Source organism: Monomorium pharaonis, chromosome 2, assembly GCF_013373865.1.
Source record: "Monomorium pharaonis isolate MP-MQ-018 chromosome 2, ASM1337386v2, whole genome shotgun sequence".
Classification (NCBI taxonomy): domain Eukaryota; kingdom Metazoa; phylum Arthropoda; class Insecta; order Hymenoptera; family Formicidae; genus Monomorium; species Monomorium pharaonis.
The window spans coordinates 16,348,876-16,371,633 of NC_050468.1; the positions used below are offsets into that span (position 1 = coordinate 16,348,876).

Sequence of the window (22,758 nt, forward strand, 5' to 3'; positions counted from 1 at the left end):
TTTATGTTATACTGTTTATTTTGCTTTTTCCAACAATTATTAGCCGTGTGACCCGGTTTATCACACCATTGACAGATTACGTAAGGCTTATTTTGTTCATTAGTTTTATAAATTTTACAAAATTTAGCATGGTGACCGGGTTTAGAACATAACTGGCAAATGACGTAATTTTCTTGTACTACATTAACGGGTTGTTGAGATTGAGCATCGCGGAAGTAACACTTGTCGGCTGCATGCCCGTGGATTTTACAAATTTGACATTGGATTTGCGTTCTACAATTAGAGGCTAAATGCCCCTTCTTATAACAGAACTGGCAATTTTCCCATAACCGGTTAATACTTTGATTTCTACCTGAAATATCATTCTGTCCTGGTCGTAAATATGCCATTGTGCGAAGCTCTCTTTCTATTTACGAGATATCGGCTATGGTTATTCAAGCGTCTAAAATTTTTTTATTTCTGGTTTAATTTTTAACTTTAATTTTTTAATAAAACATTCATTCACGACGTTTTAATATTTTGAGGAAAAGAACATTTTTGAAATTTTATATGATAGTTTTACTGTTTGCGTGATTTTTACTCGATTTACGAAGATAATGTTTTTTTTTTTTATAAATGCAACCTAGTTTTCTTTGTAAAAAGTTTTTAGATAAACCGTTATTTAGCTCTAAATATTTTGTTATTTGGGCGAGTTATCGAAATTTTCATTTTGGATAACACGCACTTTGCTTATAATTCTTTTGTTCTACTAATTTTGTGTAAATTAAAATTTGACCTCTACAGCCGGGATAGATTTTACCCCTTTTTCCGGTAAAATTTGATTATATATTTTGGCCGTTAAATAAAGGAATGACCATCACAATGAATTACAATATAGCAAAAAAATTTGAATTCGATATTATTTTAATTTGTTTACGCTCATAAATATATCTAGTTTCGTGCACTGACTGAATCATTACTCTTTCAAGGTTGTCAAAAATATACATATTAATAAGAGTTCAGTTTGATGCAATTTTCACATGCAAATTTGTCTACTGAAAAAAGGAAATAATTAATTCAGGGAATTATTTATTAGGAACGAAAGCATATAGTTGGATATTGTCTGGATTTAATTTTCTAAAATGATTTTATATAAATTATCGACTTCAGCATTATTTCAAAATTGACCTCATCTTATTCCTTCTCAAAGACAACACCTATTGATCCCGGACGAGCCCCCAAAAATTTTAATTGTTCTGTTACGTCCAGCCTTATGGGATTTTACTCTTTATTCGGTAGGAAGGATATCTCAGGGAGAACAGGTAAGGCAGGGAAGAACGTAACAAAACGTGTAGAATTCCCGTAGGCACACAGTTTAAGGAGGGTATGTGCCTCGGGTCGAACGCACTTTTTATGACTCAAAAATATAGGTCAACGTGCCGATAGGCCCGCTATAACCCGTTTCGAGTCGTACGTTCGTCGGTCCAAGTTTCGAGTCAACGAATTGAATCGCTTTAACTCGGGATCAGACCAGGTGCAGTCTTTGTTCGGGATAGACGAGGTCGTTGTTAATTAAAATAAATGATAAAGTTTCACATAAAATTAACAAAAGTATTTATTCTAATAACAAATAAAAATGAAAATATAAAGAAATACAAATAAGCGCTGAAGTCGTGATTTAACATAATTTGTTGGCTATGAATTTATAAAGATTAAATTATAAGAATGGTTCTAAATAAATTTCGCAAGAGTTTACAATGTTTAAAAATACGCAAAGGGTTATAAAAATAGATTTTCGATTGAGTTTACAAAAGTTTTAAAAGTTTAACAAAGGGTTATTAATAAAATAAAAAAAAACACAAAGGTTATTAATATAAATTTCGGAAGTGTAAAACTAATGGGCAGCTTTTTGTTTGTGAGTTACATTATATCTTAAGTAATTCGGAGAGAGAAGGTTAGGAAAGTGCAGACTCTTGAAAATTAAAACCGTGAATTGTTGTTTGGACTCTCGAACACTAAGGGCGGAATTCGCATACCGGAACGCCCGGTCGGACTCTCGAGCAACAGCCTCTGAATCCGCGCACCGGAACGGCCGGTCGGATTCTCGAGCAACAGTCTCTGAATCCGCGCACCGGAACGGCCGGTCGGACTCTCGAATGACCGTCTCTGAATCCGCGCACCGGAACGACCGGTCGGACTCTCGAGCTGCCAGGCTCGCATCCGCAAACCGAGTAAAGAAGGGGGACGAAAAACTCTAAGAGAGAATTATTTATAAATAATAGGAGGGTGTCTTAAAGAATTAAAATGGAAGGAAGATGTTACCATGAATAACGTAAAAACCAGAGAAATTATGATTGTGGGACTTACTCATTGTTGGTTCTCGAGCAAATTTGTCGGAATCGAATAGATTTCTTGCCCGGATGGAACGGCACTAAAGTCTACTTGCGCACTGATTCTACATGATTACTAACTAACTAACTAACTCTAAAAACGTAACTCTAAAACTTTACTCTCCATTACTATTACTGACTATCTATTACTGACTGCTAAACTCTTATTACTGGTACTTTCATTACTGACTACTATTGCCTACTATTACTAACTGGTATAAAAAACAACTGACTCCCTTCAAGATTTGGTATTATATATATATAGAGTCTTACAAGGGGAGGATCCAGAGATAGGTGGTTCAAATATTCTAATTGGTAGGATTCTTTTTCAGGATTGTGTGGTGGGTGAATTCTAAGTTTTCTTATTGGAGAAATAGTTTTTCCTTTTTGCCCAATCATACGTTAAGTAATCTGTCGAAAGTTTCTCTGTTTCCTCCCACATTCTTTCAATTTTATCGAAGGGATCCGACCTATCGCGTAGGTTATCTTCCCTTTGGGTTTAAGAGATAAATAATTTTTTCTATTGTGCTAGACGCGCTACGGTATGGGTTGCAGATGGAGGAAACGGTTATTTATTTTTTGCTTATGTTTAGATTGCTCATTTTTTTTGTGAGCAAACGTGAAACTTTGCTTAGATCCCATGGTTGTTTTTTGAATTTCTATCTTCAGAATTTATTATTTGTTGACTCAATATTCAAAGGAGTCGGAATTATCTACTTGGTCGTTTCGTCCATCTATGTTTGTTATTACGTTTCTAACAGACTAATCCTAGACACATAAAAATTATCGGAGACCGTTGAAACGGAATTTCTTTTGTAAAATTATTTGTTCCTCTGACGAAGGGAAATCGTGGAGTCTGCCGGACGTAACACATGTAATGTGATTGCCACCGACTGATCGAGCAGGACATGCAGGACACCGCAATACGTATTGTGCTGTAGTTAGCTCACGTAATGCTATCGAGAAGCTCTATGTCGATTTAATTACGTATGTCTGACGATACCAGGTACAAGAAGGCACTCGTAACCAAGCAATTAAACATTCGATTAAACGTTCTTTATACTTCAAACGAAGTGATGTTCACACGCCATTACTTAAAATGAACTGTATTTAGTTATATTATCCAGTAATTTAATATTACAATTTTAATGAAGCGCTAAGAAAAAGTAAAAATTTTTTAATAATAAGTTTTGTAAAAAAATGGAATGTTTTATATTATTTAAAAAATTTTAACGTATATATTAGCTAAGATTTTAATTACGTATTGTTTTTTTTATATAAAAATTAAGCAACACATAGTTTTGTTAATTATATTTTCTCTCTAAAATTTAATTTATAAAAATTTTTAACTTATTTTCTTTAATTAGAAATCATTTAAAACATCAATTTTATTTGGTAAGAAAATCCATCGATTTTGATACTGTATAAAAATGAATATCGGCACATAGAAAAATTTATTCTTGTACAAAAAGAAAGCAGTTTTTCATTTTTTAATTTTCTTTTAATCTTAAAACGGTATACTGGATGTGTATTTATGTACAATATATACATATATGTGTATATAACACACACACACACACATACACACGCGCGCGCGTGTATTAACACTTGCAATGACCGCAGAACTATCTGATCCTTGTTGTGTATTAAATAGGTATTAAACAAGAACAAATGACACTTGCAAGCATTTTCAGCGTTAAGTTAAGCGCAGTCGACATGTGAAAAAAATTTACTGCTCTTGTTTGCTCCAAAAATTTAATTATTTACTAAAATCAGAATATGGATTTTTTAATGTTAATCTTCTAAACCTATGAAAGTGTGTATATTTCAATAAAATAAATATTAATTATTTCAAATAACTCAAGTTTATATATCCGCAATACATATATTTGCATATTTATCATAAAGTCATAAATATTAAATTTATTCAAAATATATTCTGAATACTTATTTAATGAAGTAATTTAATACTCCAAAGATATTATGTTAAAATAATTTAATTTACTTATTACATTAATTTTTCTTCAATTCAGTTTTATAACATTTTTCAAAAGAGTATAATATAAATTCTTTTTTCTATATTATATTAGTTTTTCTAAGTGATAAGTATATTTTAAGATTATTATCAGGAGAGAAAATATTTTTGTTAAAAATAACCATTGCTTATTAGAAGGAAAAAAAATAAATAATCGCTTTTTTGGCAGTAGAGTTAATATTTTTCTATGTATATCTTTATTATGCAGATGTGGATGAATGCGTTATAGAAAAACCATGCGGACAACTTTGCACAAATCTTCCTGGTAGATATCGATGTCATTGTAGAGTCGGATTTCAACTTCAACAGGATAGCCACTCTTGTCGAAAAAATGGTGAATTTACAAAATTTGAAAATTAAGACAAACTTTTTCAAAGTACGGAGAGAGTTGTAAAATTAGATTTATTTTTTTCCAGACACAGACGAAAGTGCTTTTGAAGCACGCGATTTGCAGACTGATTTTCATGATGTGTCAGTAACAAAGGATCCGACAACTTTTCATGGTATGCATGATTCAATTTTATAAGTTTATATTTTTTATTTAAAAATATAAAAAAATAATGTTAATATTTTTAAGATTTAGTTTAATTAGATTTAAACAATTATATGAAAGAGTTTTAGATAATTATATTAAATTGTTTATAGAAACTAGATGCTACAGACGCGCGCTTTGCGTGCGTTATTTAACTTTTTATCTTGTACTTTTAAAAACAAATTGCAACGATAATTGTATAGATAATCATCTATACAAATTTGACAGCTGTTGAAATTCAATCCCAATGATAGTTACTCTCGCAAGACGAAGTAAGCGCAACAAGAGAACCAATCAGCATTGCGGAAAACAGTCCACAATAAAATATCTTACACGGCTTTTTTAAAAGAAGAGGAAAAATAAAATTGCTACTTCAAAATTATTATTTTAAAACTATTTGGAATTTAAAATTGTTACATTTTATTTTTTTAATTAAAAATAAAACTATCATAGTAATATTAGTAAATATAAAACGATAATAAAATAGGTTTTATTTAAAAAATCAATATGTAAAATAATAGATACACAGTATATCGTTGAATTGCAGATACAGAAAATGAGGTCAGCGATGATGACCAAGATTACGAAGTCATCTTAAAGAGACTGATCAAATTGGAAAAGGTAAGTTAAAAATGATTATTAGTACGATATATAATTGATGAGAGAATATATTAATTCTTCAGCAAGTAGCCAGAAACAGAAAGAGAGATACAGAGGCTTCCGAGATGAACACCAAAGTTACACTGGCGGTCGAAAGTGTTAATGAAATGAAGAGAACCGTCGAGAATGTGGTATTTGAGGAATATTCAAATATTATGTATACATAAATCTTAATATAGTATACGACAGAAAATTTTCTTATTAGAAATTATTCAGTACATGGATTAGAGCCGGGATTAGATATTTCGAAATTCAATGTAAAAGGAAAAATCTGCCTTTGGTAACAAAAAATATTTTTGATCTGTTTTTCACACACACACACACGTACGCACGCACACACACACACACAAACACACACACACCAAGAAATAAAATAAAATTACTGATATTTAATATAGTCATCGTAGTGAATAGTTATTAGTAGCATATATTAATTAAAATAATTAGATTATGTTGCCTTTTCAAATTTTTACACGAGACAAGTTCTCGTTTGCCACACTTTATTGTTAGTCCCAGTTCTGGCATGGATAAGTGTGTGAAGATGCAATATTTATTTATTTTCTTTCAAATTTTGTTTTATTATTTATCTGAAAAATAATAGTATTAAATTTATTAATAATATTATTAATAATAGTATTATTAATAAATTTATAAATGTATATATTATAAAAATTATTTCTTTTTTATTATATACATATCTTACTAATAATGTATTTTACTTTTACAATAATAGAAGAAAGGTTTTCAACATTAAACTGAATAAATGATCTCAGTATTATAATTTTTGTTTAATTTATTAAAAAAAAATTATCGTTAATTTCGGCCTAATATATTTTTTAATTTTTTATCTCGACGTTATATCGAGATCACTATGTATTGGTAAAATAAATATTTATGGATTATGCATTTATTTGTTCTAGCAATTGATGCAACAAGAAGTATACGATATGAGGAGCAAAATGAGACAATATGAGGCAGAAATGAGAAAAATACATCACCTGATGAATCGCGTTGCTGAATTAGAAAATCGTCTGAGAGTACGTTGCAGATACCAATAAATCGTGAATTATTAAACTTTCAGTGCTGCTAAAGTATCATGCTGAAATTATTATCAATAGAATTTAATACTAATAACGAACAGTAGTAATACTATACTATTGTACTCTCACATTAGTAGTAAATAGCATTACCACTATTTTAATAGTAGTGGTAATACTTTTATCAAGAACTTTTTACATTCTTAGAATATGTGGAGATGACAAATAATACCTTTAAATTAGAGATATATTTATGTAAAAGAAATTAATGTACATTAAAAAAAATTTTCTTTACTGGTTTTTAAACAACGAAACGGTATTAGTCATTTTAGTTTAACTGAAGTTGAACTTCAGCACCCCAAGGTGCTGACAGTAGTAGTCATAAGATTCACGTGGAGTTGTGTCCGTCGTGAAGCATCACTGCCATCATTTAGCATTTGTTATATTTTCAAGTTAATAATAGTAATATAGTACAATTTAAATATTATAATTATTTGTGTATGCAGTTTTATAATAAAATAAAGTTTCTGCTTTTGTATTGTTATATTAATTTAGATTTTAAAGGTGGAAGCAATTGTATAACATTGTATAACATACTAATATATATTTATATAAACTAATCAGTATAATTAATGGTATAATCTATAATATTTGTTTAAAAAAAGATTGAAGAGATAAAATCAGTTTTTTAAATAAAAACTACATAGAGACGTAAGTTTATTGAAATTAATGATGAAGAATAAACAATACTTGCAGTATATATGTATATATATATTGCATATGCCAATTTATATTGGTTCGAATATTACCATCAGAAAGAAAGTTTCCAGGCATCAAGAATAAAAATATTAATAAGTAGTATTAATAAGAATTTTTGTGGCTAATAATCGTAACTTATATGTGTTTATATGTATAAGCAATCTTCTGAATTTATTGTTACTATGAGTAGATTAAATCATACATAAAATCTAAAACATTATAGTTAATTTAAGAAGATATTAATCAACTAACACTGGTATTCATAGTCGAATCTTATTTCAAGATCGTCTCAAGCAATGTCTTAAGATGCTAATACGGCTCTGTGATTGGCTGATAGCATCTTAAGACAGTACTTAAGATGATCTTAAATATAAGATCCGACTATGAATACCGGCCTAAGAATCATATATTAACAGAAACTTTTCTGAATAAATATGTATTTAACTTCAGTCACAAATAATTTATATGTAAAACAAATAAACATCTGTTTCATAGATAACAAATGGCGAATAGAGTCCAAAAAATGACAATTTGCGAACACATAATAAAAAATGTTTACAAACATTTTATATGCACAATGCTTGCTAAATGAGAAATCCAGCTCTCTGATGGTACAATACTTGTTTAAAATATTTCAAAAACAAGTTATTCTTTCTTTCATTAATTTTTATTTTCATAAAAAGAAAAAGTAATAGTCATACTATTTAAAAATTAATTTGACAAATTATGAAGAATTTGATTTTCCTTCCTTAATTGCTCTCTTCTGTCGTCTGGTAAGTCTCTTGCCTGTCTTCTTGCTTGCTTTCTGCATCTTTGCTCTGCCTTTCTTGTGTTTGACTATCTTCCTATGGTTCATCCATACAGGATAATTACCATATTGATCTCGCAATGTTTTTTTATTATATATTCTAACACCATCTACTTCCATTGATTCATTTGTCTCGATCTTAGACTCTGAAGTTTCAATTCGCTTAGCCTTCATATCTTCTTTTACTTTTTCAGCATTGACAACTATAAATATTAGAAATAAAACAATATAAGAAAGTGTTACACCATAATAGAGTAATTGTTAAATAAAAGATTTTAAGAGATGTATCTTCACAGTAATTCAAGGCAAAAACTTTATATGACTATATGTTTATACTGGATTAAATTTCAAAGATACAAGGTATATATAGTTAAAGAAAAATTTGTTTTTTAAAAAAATTTTCAAAACTGTTCAGATTATTTTGACGAAAATTTTGTGTATGTTTAAAGGATATAAAGACTTTTTTTTGAGACCATACATTTTTTCCCTTCAATTTTGACACTCTGTATCTTTGAAACTAAATCGTTTTAAACACATAATTATATTCAAATTTTTATCTTGATTATTAATGTGAATTAATGTGAAAAATCACTCTTTAAAATCTTTTAAAGTACTTAATAAACACCTCGTATATAGAATATTATTACAAAAAGTTTAGATAAATTATTAATGTGCATTAGTGCGGATCTCACCTGTAGCAATTTCCGTGATTTCAGTCATCTCGATATCTTTGGACGCATTATCATCAATACCAAGAGTTTTCTTTAATCTATCTAATTCTTTTACCGCATAACGTTCTCTCTTGATCGCTCTGCATTTCCTTTTCCATTTACTGCGCAAAGATTTAGCCATTTTTCACACGTGCGTTATACACATGGACACACCAGAATCCCAGAATGCACGCAATTTAGTGAGAAAGGTTAAGTTTCAATTATAGGTTATGTTTCACTGTTAACCATTGACATAAAGGCTGGTATCCATAGTCGAGACCGTCTCAAGTAAAGGTGCAATTTCATGCGATCGAAGAAAAGCTGGCGTTTACCCCCTCTTCTTCGATTTTCGACAATATGACTGTAGGACCTGTGGGTGCGTTCGGGGAGACGCTATTAGCGCTACCAGCATCAGTCCATCTTCATTACTGATTAAAAGTAGAACAAGGATAAACTGATGCTGATAGCGCTAATAGCGTTTTCTCGAACACACCCTTGGTCTAACTGTGTCTATCCATGAGCAGTCGCGCGCTCGGCTACGACCTACGTGATCTACGGCCGGGTTGAGTAGTACCGAGTCGGCCGAATGTAGGTTATGTAGATCGTAGAAAAGCGTACGGCTCATGCACGGATAGATGGGAGCGCGATAGTGTGTGAGTGTCTCGGGATCGCAGCACAGCATCAAGGTCCGTGGATAATGTATACAACTAAATTATCTGAGTCTTTTCCGTGCTAATATGCATATGATTCTTTGGTTCTGTTCCATGCTATATCTCTAAAGTGTAAATGCTTGTAAAGATGTAAAGCATGTTTGTAAAACATGATTAATATAATAGTATTAAAATGTACTATTTTTTAATTAAGTATTTTGATATTGAAGAGCAAAGATAATATGAACGAAGGATAAAAAACTTTTAAGAAATATTAAAATTTTTTTTCTTAAATATAATGATAATAAAAATTTATTAAACATTCTAATAATTTAACAAATTTTGTCAATTTCAGTATTTAGTGTTCAGACCTCAGTGTGTTCATCAAGATGAATCCACAATGATCATTTCATTTAGGTAAGATATACGCGTTTATATTAGTTTGCGCAGTCACTAACATGGCGACTGCTCTTTGAGCCAATCGAGAGACTGAGAGAGAGAGAGAGAGCTATAGAACGAGTGAGATAGCGCACATGATTTCTTTTTAACGTTGAATTTTGCAGTCAGTTTGACAGTTGGTGATAATTCGTTTTATAGTGATGATATGTAAAAGCGCTCTGCAAAAAAAAATGTGAACAATTATTGATTTATTTTATTTTGTGTGTAAATATTGCGACAGAAAGTGTAAAGATTCTTTACTAATTTTTACAGTAAAATGAATAAAAATAAGATTAGTTTAGGCAAAGTATTAATTATAATTATTAGTAATAACTTAATTATTACTCAATAAGCATTAACTAATGTGACATGAATATAAAAACAACACAAATATTTATTAGATTTGACCTAATTGGCCAGATATAATTCAAAGTTAACACACTAACGTTTCGATCCTTTTTAAGTGCATGGCATATATACATGAATTACATTGTGCACATTAAGAACTATGACATATGTCGAGCTATGTTATCTAAAAGACGGGGTTACAAATTATATAAAACTACAAATTCTATAAAACTACAAATTCTATCACGTTATTAAAAACAATAATTATGTTACTTACAGAGAATGTGCGTCATAAAAAGTACAATATAAGTTAAAACTTATAATTCTGTCTTTTAGATAACATATCTGGACATATGTCATAGTTCTTAATGTGCACAATGTAATTTATGTACATATGCTACTTGAAAAAGACCGAAACGTACGTAGTGCGTTAATTTTGAATTATATCTTGCCAGTTAGGTCAACTCTAATAACTGTGTTGTTTTTATCCACGTACTGGGCGGAGTACGCGAAGAAAAGATTATATTTGAGTTCATGAATATGTAATTTTAAATATGTCACATATGTATGAAATTAAACAATTTGAATAATTTTAAGTAAGAGTATATTAATAATAGAAACACTAATTTGTCTAAAAATTTATAACAAACATATTGCTAATTTCATTTTTAATAAAAAACAAACAAATTACAGATAAATAGACAAAACATACAAAATATACAAACAGTTAATTTGTTTACAAAAAGTAGATTTTTAAACAAAATCTTTTTAAGAAAGGGAAAAGGTTTACGTCAAATATATAAAAAAAGTGTTATATATTTACGATTCTAGATTAAAAATTAAAATCTAATTAAAATCTAATATTTAAGATATTATTTATAAAAACGTGACGACTATTGCATTAAATAAATCGAAGAGAAATAGGTATGACGATGAAACAATCTACACATAATTAAAATGCTTTTTAATATTTTTCTGTTTTGTTTGGTACTAAATAAATTTGGATAATAAATTAACTTATATACTTTTCTTTAGTGATGATATGTTATCTTATATGAAGATTCTCTTAATGATTCAGAATTGAATTTAGCACTAAAGCTTAACATTTTTTTATTATCGTTATCATGATTTGTTTGGTATTGGAAGATATCAGCGGTGATAAGAGGAATGCGTGTTTATGATCGCATATAACTATATCTAACAAGCTGGATGATAAATTTATTCGTGAACCGTAAAAAGAAGCATCTGTTTGGTTTACAATCAATGATCTAGAAGTCATCGTAGCAGCAGTGTCGGTCATTTAAATACCGCGTTCTACATGTTTCACTTTTTTCGTAACATATTTATAGTGCACTCAGTTTGCTATACATGCAATGCATGCATAATTCCGTATCTTTATTCTTAATTCACTGGCTTTGATTGAACGATATTGAGTGACATACGCTTTAAAGAAATACACATTTAACATTTTTTTATAAAGCAATGATATTGTGTGTTCTAGAAGGTCAAAAGATATCAAACTAACATAAAATTTAATTGAATTTAAAATAATATTTAATAATCTACAAATTAAAATTTTTTAATACAAAAAATGAAAAAATACTAACACTTTTTAAATGTTATATATATATATATATATATATATATATAATAAAACGTGATTCTTTAAAATTAATTGTATCTTTAAAGTTATATTTTATATTTAAGAAATAAATAATAAATGTTGCAATTTTATGATTTATAATTAAAATATTGCCAAAATCAAGGTTCATACTTGAATTAATTTTATAATTAAAATTTAAAATAGTTTAATTAATTTTTAATCTATTTTATTTTGTTTATTACACACACACACACACACACACACAACTATAATCCAATATTCAACTTTTATATTATTAAATAAACTACCAGTAATTAACAATTAATTAACAAACAAATTAATAGAAATAATAAACTTATTTTGCAGTTCTTGAACCGTAAATCTTTAGAATTTAGTTGATATGCTGACACTTATAAATTTTAATATAATTACGAAAAATTGCATGTGAATATAATACTAAAAGTTACTATGAAACGCGTTGGAACATTTTATTGGCTTGTCAGTGCTATATAAACGTTTAAACAGCATTTTGTTCGTGTAATATAATGGCAGTGTAATAGTGTGGTGTTTTAATACGTGAGTCAAGTCGTATTCTATTCATTGTCAGCGAAATCGTTTGTGCCAACGAATGTCAGCGATGTCGTTCTCTAAAGATAACGAAAAGTAAGTAAATATTACATTTTATTTATATTAAATAAAAATGTTTAATTATAATTAACTTTTGTGTTGTAAAATGTAATGATAAATATTATTCACAGCATATCATCATGTAGGAAACAAATAAATTAATAAATAGGAATTAAAATAAAATTAAATAAATAAAATAAAGATAGAAATTTTAATTTATAAAATGAAGTAATATAATACATTTACAAATCTATCAAAATGTGTTATATACAAGTTATAAATATATATTATTAAGTATACGTATACATATAATAATACAAATTTATTAAACATAATTAGATTAATAAATAATATAATCCTTAAAAGAGAAATAAATTAAATAAAATGTTGAAAAAATAATTAGATAGTTAAGAACTATAATATTAAAATCAATCAATTAGATTTATTAGATTATATTTTTGAACACTTTATTAATAAGTTGATTAATTTACTAATGTTTAATAACTGTTAATTTACTAATGTACAACTATTAAAAGAAAAAATTATTTAAAAATGTTGTATTTTAATGATGTATTATATATGCATTGTATATACATTAAATGAATTAATCAAAAAGAATTGGATTGCTATGATTATTATTGTCATTACATAGAAATTATACGAATGAAGTGATTATTTAGAAACTGTGTATATTATTACGATAAACTTATAAAAGCAGTTTAGCTGTACTGTAGAATACTTTATTTTAATTGTTGAAAATGGGAGTGGCTCGTTTCTAGAAAGTTTGAAGTTGTGTTATATCAAGAATTAATAATTATTAATATCATCATTATTTTAACATTTTGTAAGGAGCCATGATTTTTTTGTGAATGATCAATATTGCATATTAATCAGCGATATTGTGTGATTTATACAAAATGTGTGTGTGTGTGTGTGTGTGTGTGTGTGTGTGTGTGTGTGTGTGTGTGTGTGTGTGTGTGTGTGTGTGTGCATGCGTGCGTGCGTGCGTGCGCTTATTTTTAAATGTATATCTTGCATAAATAACGTAATTTATTAATTGGTTAGAAAATAAAATTAAGTCATATACTATTAATATAAAAAGTATATAAGAAAAATAATATTGTTAAAATTCTTTTTTTAACAATAATTTTCATGAAAATTTAATTAATAATATGATATAAGATCTCTTTTAAAATCTAACTGTTATATACTGAGTTCCAGAAAACTTTTTAATTCTTTTCAAAACGAAGAAAACATTTTTATTACACATACGGAATATACTTAAAAAAATAAGAAACCTTTGTTTCAAATTTTGTTTAATACGTCCATTAATTTTTTATTTATGTTTACTTTTTATCACATTCATTTTTAGATTATTTTAAAGTTAATGTAGAAGCATTAAAAAAAACTTTGAAATAAAAGTTTTTTCGCATACAACACGAATCTGCAATAAAAGTGTTATAAGTAAAAATCAACATTTAGTTTGTATAGTCTATTTTTGGTTGGAACTAAAACTTAAAAATTAAAAAATATTATTTGATACAGCGTACCATTTAATTTATTATTCAAAAATTTTTTAAATTTTTAGATAAAATTATTAAAATAAATTCTTACTTAGTTTAAAAATGTAATTAAAATAATTTTCTTTATTTTAAAAGTATACAGATAGTCTTACATATATTCTTTGAATTTTACCTTGAAAGATTATTTGGCAATGGTTATTTTTGAAAGGTTATTTAAAATTTTATTCTAAATTCTAGGAATAGATATCTATAATTTACTTTTTATTAGGTAAAATAAGTTTAAAACTTATTAAATATGAAATTAATTTTTAAAATTTTTATTTTAAATACTAGGAATATTTAACTTACATTTTGTTGAACACAAAAGAATTACGTTTTTCTAGAATTTTTTCTAATTATAAATATTATTATATTTTATTTTACAATTTATATAACACATAAGTAGGTCGCTCTATCATAATAATCTTGTCTCTAAAATTTTCATATATCTATGTTTCTAGTATTTAAATATTAATTTATAATATTTTTCATAATAAATTTAGTTGGTACGTTTTATACAAAGTTTATATTTTGTGTAACCTATTTTGCCTCTATTAAGCAAGTTATTTAATAATTTTATAATTTCATCATTTCTTTTTAATCTTTTATTCTTTCCGTGAATAAAGGATGCTCAGTTAATGCCCTTTTAGAGGTCATTCTCTTGTAGAATAATACCGGAATCAATTAAACTCGTTTCGAGTGCTGGATGTGTGTTATGTAAGAGCTAAAATTAGTAAAGGGTAAGCGACTTGATGAATGCTCTTTTTGGACTAATGAATGTTGGCGTATATCGTTAAAACTATAAAACTTTAAAAAAGAGGAATGAAAATATTTCAAAAATCACAGAAACGTGTTTAATTTAATTATTTAACTCAACATTGAACATTATATTAATTAATATTGAAATAATTACATTATAAAACGCGTACTTTGAATATAATTACTATATATAATAACTTTATGAAATTAAAAATGTATATTATAAAATCATGAATTTTACTGTACAAATTTTAACATACAACAATTATGATAATTATATTAACATTAGTTATATGGCGAGTTCTTAAAGTTATTAATGTTTGATCTTTTTGATTTCAGAAATGATGTTCGAATATTGCACTCGCCTATGTTTCTTATTGATCAAACATTCGATAGTTTATCCGACATTTCTGGAGAACTAAAGGAATTAACCATCGAGTGAGTAATAACTGATATATTCCTTAACTCATAATACTTTGAGCTTTTGCATTAATTTATTCATTCTTATAAGTTGATAAAGACTACATAGGATAATTACGATAAGATAATGTCTTCTTACCAAATTTATGTATCTTAAAGATATTCGCAAAGTTATATGGATTAAATGTTATCACAAAATAGCTTAAACTTATAAAAATTCCGCATTTAATTTATGACTGTTCATTGTTAGAGAAGAATTCATATTAATGACTTGATAGAGACAAATTATGTATATTAACGCCAGAAGAATTATGATTTATATATTTTGTAGTAAAGAAAAAAGTGCCTTGCAGTTTCTATAAAAATTATCTGTAAGTTTTTAAAGTTTTAAAGAATTAGGGCTTTTTAAGGTAAGTGTATTCTCGTAAAATTACGATCAGCAGAAATGGAAAGCCGTCCAGTTTCTTCAACATCGAAAGGATTCATACCGACACTATTTATATGCATATGTTGTAACGTACGACTTTCACTGATAACGACATGCTGCCGGAAGCGTGCGTGCTTCCGAACTTTTAGATGAACAAGTGACCCCGAGATACGTTAGTTTCCGCACGCTAAGATCGCTTAACAGACGTTGTGATTGAGTTCTTTATATTTTTGCAATTTTTATGAAGATAGTTTTAACGCAGGTGCGATAATCAGTGTTGTATGACAAGACAAAGGTAAATAATAAGAGATAAAAATACTATTTCAAACAAACAATGCAATATGATTTGTCAATATAATATAAACGGTTCTCATTTTACGCATATCATGCATATTCTGGCATGGTAAATTTTAAATAAAAATATTGGAAAATAGAAAACACAGATAAAGTTAGATTTGTAAATAAATATTTTACCGTAAACGGTATGAGAGACAGTTTAAATCCGACAACATTCGACGGTTCATAGAACTGTAAGAAATTAATTATTATATTAATATGGAAATATTTATTATATACCAAGAATTGTTTCAACAATTGATTAATATTTCTTATTTTTTGTATTATCTCTAGATATTCTAGATGTTCTAGACTAGACATACATGTAATTTTTTTTGTTTTCATTTGTGATTTGTTATCATTTTTTTTATTCTCAGAAATCAAAATTATATACACTGTAAAAAATTTTTGTAAAATTACAACTATAATAGTGGGTAATTTTGATATGACTATAATAGTTGTAAATTTTCTCGTGTTTATAATTTTGCAGTATAGAAGTAAAAGTAATTCAATATGTTATAAATTTGTTTACGGTGTATACACAAGTGTAAAAAACAAATTAAGAAATTATTGCGAAATTTATATACATAATTACATACACATAAAAATTTACAACTATTATAGTGGGTCTCAAAAAAAATTACCCACTATTATAATCATAATTTTACAAAAATTTTTTGCAGTATATAAGAGCCATATTAAATTTAGTAACTTAACATAATAAAAAATAAAATTATTATTATGCAGATACTTTTTGTTACTTATTTATATATTGCTTTTATAAACATTTACATAGAACTTCTATATTTTTTAAATAGAAATAAAATTTGTTTTCTAAATTTAAATTATTTTATTTTGTTGATTTTTCTCTATTTCTAGATACATTTATTTTAAGCATTGAAGTAAATAAAGTTACAATAATACTAAACAATCATAAATTTAAAAAGTTTTACAGTAATCCTGGTCTATTTACGCAAAGATTACGTTGCAAAAATAAAAAAAAAAAGAAAAAGTGATAGATAATATACACGCAAACACTCTGAAAAATGTATAATTAGTTACATATTTACATATAAAAAAATTTAGGTAAAATAAATTCATGCAGCTATTTTATTTTATGGCTATCAAGTTTATTAGTCTGTATTATGATTCGTGATGTATATCCGGATAAGTACCAGGTTAATAAATAAAAGCAACAATTCATGATTCATTGATCCATTATTTAGTATGATCTGGTTGATGTGTCATCAATGTCGTCTTGTTAACAAATTGTATGCCGCCGCTGATATACGCTCGTAAGTTTCGGTGCAGTTCATTATTGCGCTGTCCCTAAATTTCCGGCGAATTTATTTCTATATTGTTTTGGTTCCGGAGATTTATACAGTTAGTTGAACTCACTCTTATACCGGTATAATGCCAGTTACGAGACACATTCTCTCCGACTGTAATTATTTTATTTCCCACGTCAGCATTGAGTCCCTTGGAGAACTTAATTATTCGAAATAGTATTTTGCTAAAGTATATTCTTAATTCTAAACCATAACAAAACTAAAGCAGTTAATTTAACGGAATCATACGGAAATAAAAAATACAATAGATAAACATAATACTTTAGACATATAAAAATATATTTATAAAATTGAATTATATGAATATATGTATATATACATATACACTGGCGCAAAAAAAAAACAAGACAAAAATTTTAACCAAATTTTTAGGCAATCTTTAAAGTCATGCAACTTTGCGAAAAATTATCCAAATTACATTACCTTTTTTTTCAATTAAAGGACAAAGATTTTACTTTAAGTATCCCTAGGCGAAAGTTTGATTTGTTAAGTGTAATTCTTTTGTATTGCATGAAAACCAAACATTTTTTTTTCATTAAAAAAAGTAAAAGTTTGTTATTATTTTTCACAAGTTTCTCGTTAAGATCTTGTTAATATTAATTCGAATTCTTAAAGTTCATTCTTTTCTAAGCAATTTTAAAAAAAGAACATGTCGATACAATGTTTTTCGTTGATTATACACGAGTTTGAAGTTTGCACTGGATTTTAGGGTATTTTAGTGAATAAATACAATATTCTTTGGATGAAACGGTATTAATATAATATTGCACATTGATTTTATTAGCGTTTAACTCAATCATTTGAATATATTACACATAAATATACACATACTTATACATAAAAAGTAAAAATTCGAATTTTATTTAAAAAATCGGCTCTTTTCATATGATGTAAAATTCGATCGTCAACCTCCACGTGGTGCACATTATAAGTTGGGTCACTCTGATGACGGCGGTATGATTGAGTTAAACAATAAAATTAATGTGCAATATTATATTAATATCGTTTCATGGTATTTAAAAAATACTGTATTTATTCGCTAAAATACTCTAAAATGCAGTGCAAACTTCAAACTTGTGTATAATCAACAGAAAACATCGTATCAAAATGTCCTTTTTTTTTTTAAATTGACTAGAACAACACAGACACGCGCTACGCGCGCGCTATTTAGTTTTTTACTTTTTAAAAATAACAATTGCAATAATAATTATATAAATAAATAATTATATACAAAAAGAAAGAAAAACGAAATAGAGAGAGAGAGAGAGAGAGAGAGAGAGAGAGAGAGAGAGAAAGTAGACTTACATACATTAATTTATTATCTAATTTTCTTTCTTCTTTAAAAATATTATAAACATAAAAAAAGAAAAAAAGAAATACAATATACACAACGTACATAAATTTTCTTTAAAGTAATATGATATTGACACTGAAATGTAACGAAATGTTGTCAGCTCTGACTCTTCTTCTCCTTCTTTTTGTTTTTTTTTTCTTTAATTAGCATTAGAGATTGACGACATAGTTTGAAAAACAAAATTACAATTGTTAATAAATTAACCCGGTCTCTCCCGGTCTTTCCCCCTCTCTCCCCGTCTCTCCCCGTTTTTGCCCATCTCTCCCCGTCTCTGCCCGTCTCTCCCGGTCTCTCCCCGTCTCTCCCGGTCTCTCTCCGTCTCTCCCGTCTCTCCTTGTCTCTCCCCGTCTCTCCCCGTCTCTCCCCGTCTCTCCCCGTCTCTCCCGGTCTCTCCCCGTCTCTCCCTGTCTCTCCCCGTCTCTTCCGGTCTCTCCCCATCTCTCCCGGTCTCTCCCCGTCTCACTCCGTCTCTCCCCGTCTCTCCCGGTCTCTCCCCGTCTCTTTCCGTCTCTCCCCGTCTCTCCCGGTCTCTCCCCGTCTCTCCCGTCTCTCCCCGTCTCTCCCGGTCTCTCCCCGTCTCTCCCTGTCTCTCCCCGTCTCTCCCGGTCTCTCCCCATCTCTCCCGGTCTCTCCCCGTCTCACTCCGTCTCTCCCCGTCTCTCCCGGTCTCTCCCCGTCTCTTTCCGTCTCTCCCCGTCTCTCCCGGTCTCTCCCCGTCTCTCCCGGTCTCTCCCCGTCTCTCCCGGTCTCTCCCCGTCTCACTCCGTCTCTCCCCGTCTCTCCCGGTCTCTCCCCGTCTCTTTCCGTCTCTCCCCGTCTCTCCCGGTCTCTCCCCGTCTCTCCCGGTCTCTCCCCGTCTCTCCCGGTCTCTCCCGGTCTCTCCCCGTCTCACCCCGTCTCTTCCGGTATAGATAACCATTTATACAAATTTGACAGCTGTCAAAATTCAATCGCAATGATTACTCTCGTAACACGAAGCGCAACGAGAGAACCAATCGGCATCGCGGAAAAGCGACAACAATACTTCGAGAGATGCGAGTATCGATGCCATGCCCTTTTTTAGAAAGGACTAGAAAAGAATAAACTTTAAGAATTTGGATTAATATTAACAAAATTTTAACGAGAAACTTGTAAAAAAAGATAACAAATTTTTACTTTTTTTAATTAAAAAAAACATGTTCGGTTTTCATGCAATACAAAAGAGTCACTTAACAAATCAAACTTTCGTTTAGGGATTCTTAAAGTAGAGTCTTTAGTTTAAAAAAAAGTAATTTGGATGATTTTTCGCAAAGTTGCATCACTTTGAAGGTTGCCTAAAAATTCGGTCAAAATTTTTATCTCGTTTTTTTTGCGCCAAATATATATATATATATGTTTTGTGTGTATGTGTGTGTGTGTGTGTGTGTGTGTGTGTGTGTGTGTGTGTGTGTGTGTGTGTGTGTGTGTGTGTGTAAGTTCTTTGTCTTGGTTTAAAATATCACATCTGGTCACATCTCAATAAACTATTATGCATTTTTCTTTTTTACTCTATCAAGAAAACCAAATTACTTATGAAATTTAAAGAACTATATTGCTAGAAAAATAAAAGGCAAACGTACTTTTATTACTTATTAATATAATAAACTTTAATTATTCAACAGTTTAAAAAATAATTTTTTAATTGTACCTGAAAAGTAATTGTACTTGAAAAGTCATGAAACATTATACTTCTATTTAATACCATTTTTTAAGTATATGTTAATTGAGATCGAGATGAGAGATTTTTTTCATAACGACAAGGAATGTAGGGTTAATGTAAGAAATAACATTTTTTATTTTGAACAACTTACCTGAAATTTAACGTAAAGTTTGTAAAATTGATTTTTATTGTCTGTGAAAAGGTGAATTAAACCTTCTATCAATCTGACAGTTAACTGCCTACAGAAAATTATTTCTTTTGATTATTATTATTTTAATCAAAATCCATAAAAGTTTTCCATTTGACCTTTGCTCTGTATATACAGTACTATTCATTAAGTTTAAATGCTTGGTCATTAAGTTACATGAAACTTCATTTCCGTTGCGTCTTCCTTATCTATGAGAAGATGAGTTTCAGATTGCGCATGTAATTTTAACAGTCAATAACCTTAAACAACAAGCTCTGCATAGATATTATAATCAATGCTAAAAACACAAATTCTTTTATTATAAAATTAATGAACAGTACATGAAGACAACTTGAGATGAGAAACCGGTTTTTAGTTTGCAAGATTCTAAAGACAAGTAAGAACGCTTAAAGATTTTCTAATTATTTTTTTAAAACAATTGTGAAATTTTGTTGCAAAAGTGAAATCACTTATTGAAGATAAACTCATTCAATTTATTTATAAGACTTTTACTATTGAATACACAATATATGTATATCATTTATTTATTTATAATCTATTATGTATATGATATTATAATATAATGTTATGTAATATATAATATTTATAATAATTATTATAACAACATTCGAGTTTCTCGAAAATTTATTTATAATTTCGATTATAATTGTATTTGTATTTACAATTCTGTATATGAAGAAAGTGTGAAATTATATTCAACTGTCATTTGCAACGGTACTTTAAAATAAACTTAATAATTATACAATTAAGATCTGTTTTATCTAAATTTTTAATTACAAAACTTAATATAAAATATAATTTATTTTAAAATTATTCTTATTTAATACAATAATTCAATTTAACATAACAGAATCGGATATGAGCAAATATGCAGTGAAGGAAACGGATTATGATATCGTGTTGATACACGAAGAGAATTTTCTATTCAAATTTATCTTCAAAATTTGATAATTGTAGGATAATGTGTGAGCTTGAGAAATTTTACTATACTTTTTAGTAAAATTTACTATACTTTTAGTAAATTTTACTGAAAGTATAGAAAATTTTACTATATTTATAGTAAATTTTATTAAACAGCATAATAAAATTCCTCAAGATCACACATTATCCCACAATTACTAGATTTTGAGGGTAAATTTTAAGAGAAAATTCTCTCCGTGTAGTTTAGTGATTGTCATCCGGCAAGCCGTCTATGATGACTTGCTCTTTATCGCGGTATTGACACCAATTCCGCTATCGCACGTTAAACAGGTCTTTACCACTGCGGAATATCAATGACTGTGTCCGATCTACTGAATATATATATAGACTGTAAATAAAATTAATTCTTCTTACTAGTATAACGTAGAAGATTAATGATAAACTAGTTTTTGTAATTTTTCCTTTGTACCAAGTATCAAGATCATATGAAAGCAAATTTCTTATAATGTTCTTACATTTGAATCGAGAATCACGAAATTAGAGACAATTTTATTCCTATCTATAGGGAAAATTGAAAGAACAATTAAGTGAAATTGTAATATTTTTTGTAATATACTTGTATGTAGCGACTTTTTAATTTGACTATGACATACTTTAAATACGATATCTATTTTTCTATATTTAATTGCGCCTTGTCAATGCAAATGATGCGACCAAGCCGGTTTAGTGTAATCTTCAATGATCTCACTCCCTTCGAGTGTGACAGGTCGAGATGAAGCGACCGTGAAATTAAACATGCGACGGGAAAATATCAAAGTAGTTGACATATTTAACGATGTTCACAAGGTCACTAATTACATTTTACCCAAGCATGGAACTGCTTGAGATTAATACTTAACGTTGCAAACATCCTTTGCACGAGAAGTATGCAATAAGAATTTAATGTGAAAAGCGGAAGTTAGCGTGGAATTCTCTAACGGACGTAAAAATCCCGTTAATTTTACTGCGTGCCACTTGAGAAATAAAAATGTCAAAAAGGAATTAAAGAAATCGGAAATTGAAAAATGCATGTTTTCTATCTAAAATAACATACAATGAACAATTGATATTCTTGTGGATATATATGTAGTTATTGATATAATTCATTTTAATGTCAAAAATTGAAATT

At 28.5% G+C, this 22,758-nt stretch overlaps 3 protein-coding genes across 5 annotated transcripts in view; 2 read left to right on the plus strand and 1 right to left on the minus strand.

Annotated features, from left to right (window-relative positions):
- LOC105832621 overlaps positions 1 to 7,376 on the plus strand; it is a 36,535-nt gene extending 29,159 nt beyond the window's left edge. Inside the window, 6 exon segments of the mRNA XM_012673737.3 lie at positions 4,613 to 4,738; positions 4,821 to 4,907; positions 5,484 to 5,557; positions 5,620 to 5,727; positions 6,517 to 6,643; positions 6,646 to 7,376. Coding sequence (XP_012529191.2) covers positions 4,613 to 4,738; positions 4,821 to 4,907; positions 5,484 to 5,557; positions 5,620 to 5,727; positions 6,517 to 6,643; positions 6,646 to 6,686 — 563 coding nt within the window. The 3' untranslated portion in view covers positions 6,687 to 7,376.
- Positions 7,377 to 8,040: 664 nt separating this feature from the next.
- LOC105832619 (protein LLP homolog) lies at positions 8,041 to 9,193 on the minus strand. Its single transcript, XM_012673736.3, has 2 exons — positions 8,893 to 9,193; positions 8,041 to 8,403 (listed from the first exon to the last, which is right to left on the minus strand). The coding sequence occupies exons 1-2, from the start codon at positions 9,050 to 9,052 to the stop codon at positions 8,117 to 8,119; spliced, it is 447 nt and encodes a 148-aa protein (XP_012529190.1). The 5' UTR covers positions 9,053 to 9,193; the 3' UTR covers positions 8,041 to 8,116.
- Positions 9,194 to 9,460: 267 nt separating this feature from the next.
- The window catches only part of LOC105837721 (repressed by EFG1 protein 1), a 59,607-nt gene continuing 46,309 nt past the window's right edge, over positions 9,461 to 22,758 (plus strand). Inside the window, exons 1-3 of one of the 3 annotated variants that reach the window (XM_036282490.1) lie at positions 9,461 to 9,596; positions 9,916 to 9,977; positions 15,237 to 15,335. In XM_036282490.1, coding sequence (XP_036138383.1) covers positions 9,961 to 9,977; positions 15,237 to 15,335 — 116 coding nt within the window. In that variant the 5' untranslated portion in view covers positions 9,461 to 9,596; positions 9,916 to 9,960. Of the gene's footprint in view, positions 9,597 to 9,915; positions 9,978 to 12,407; positions 12,613 to 15,236; positions 15,336 to 22,758 lie in introns of those variants that run through there. The other 2 variants (XM_028194650.2, XM_036282493.1) reach the window with 2 other exon arrangements.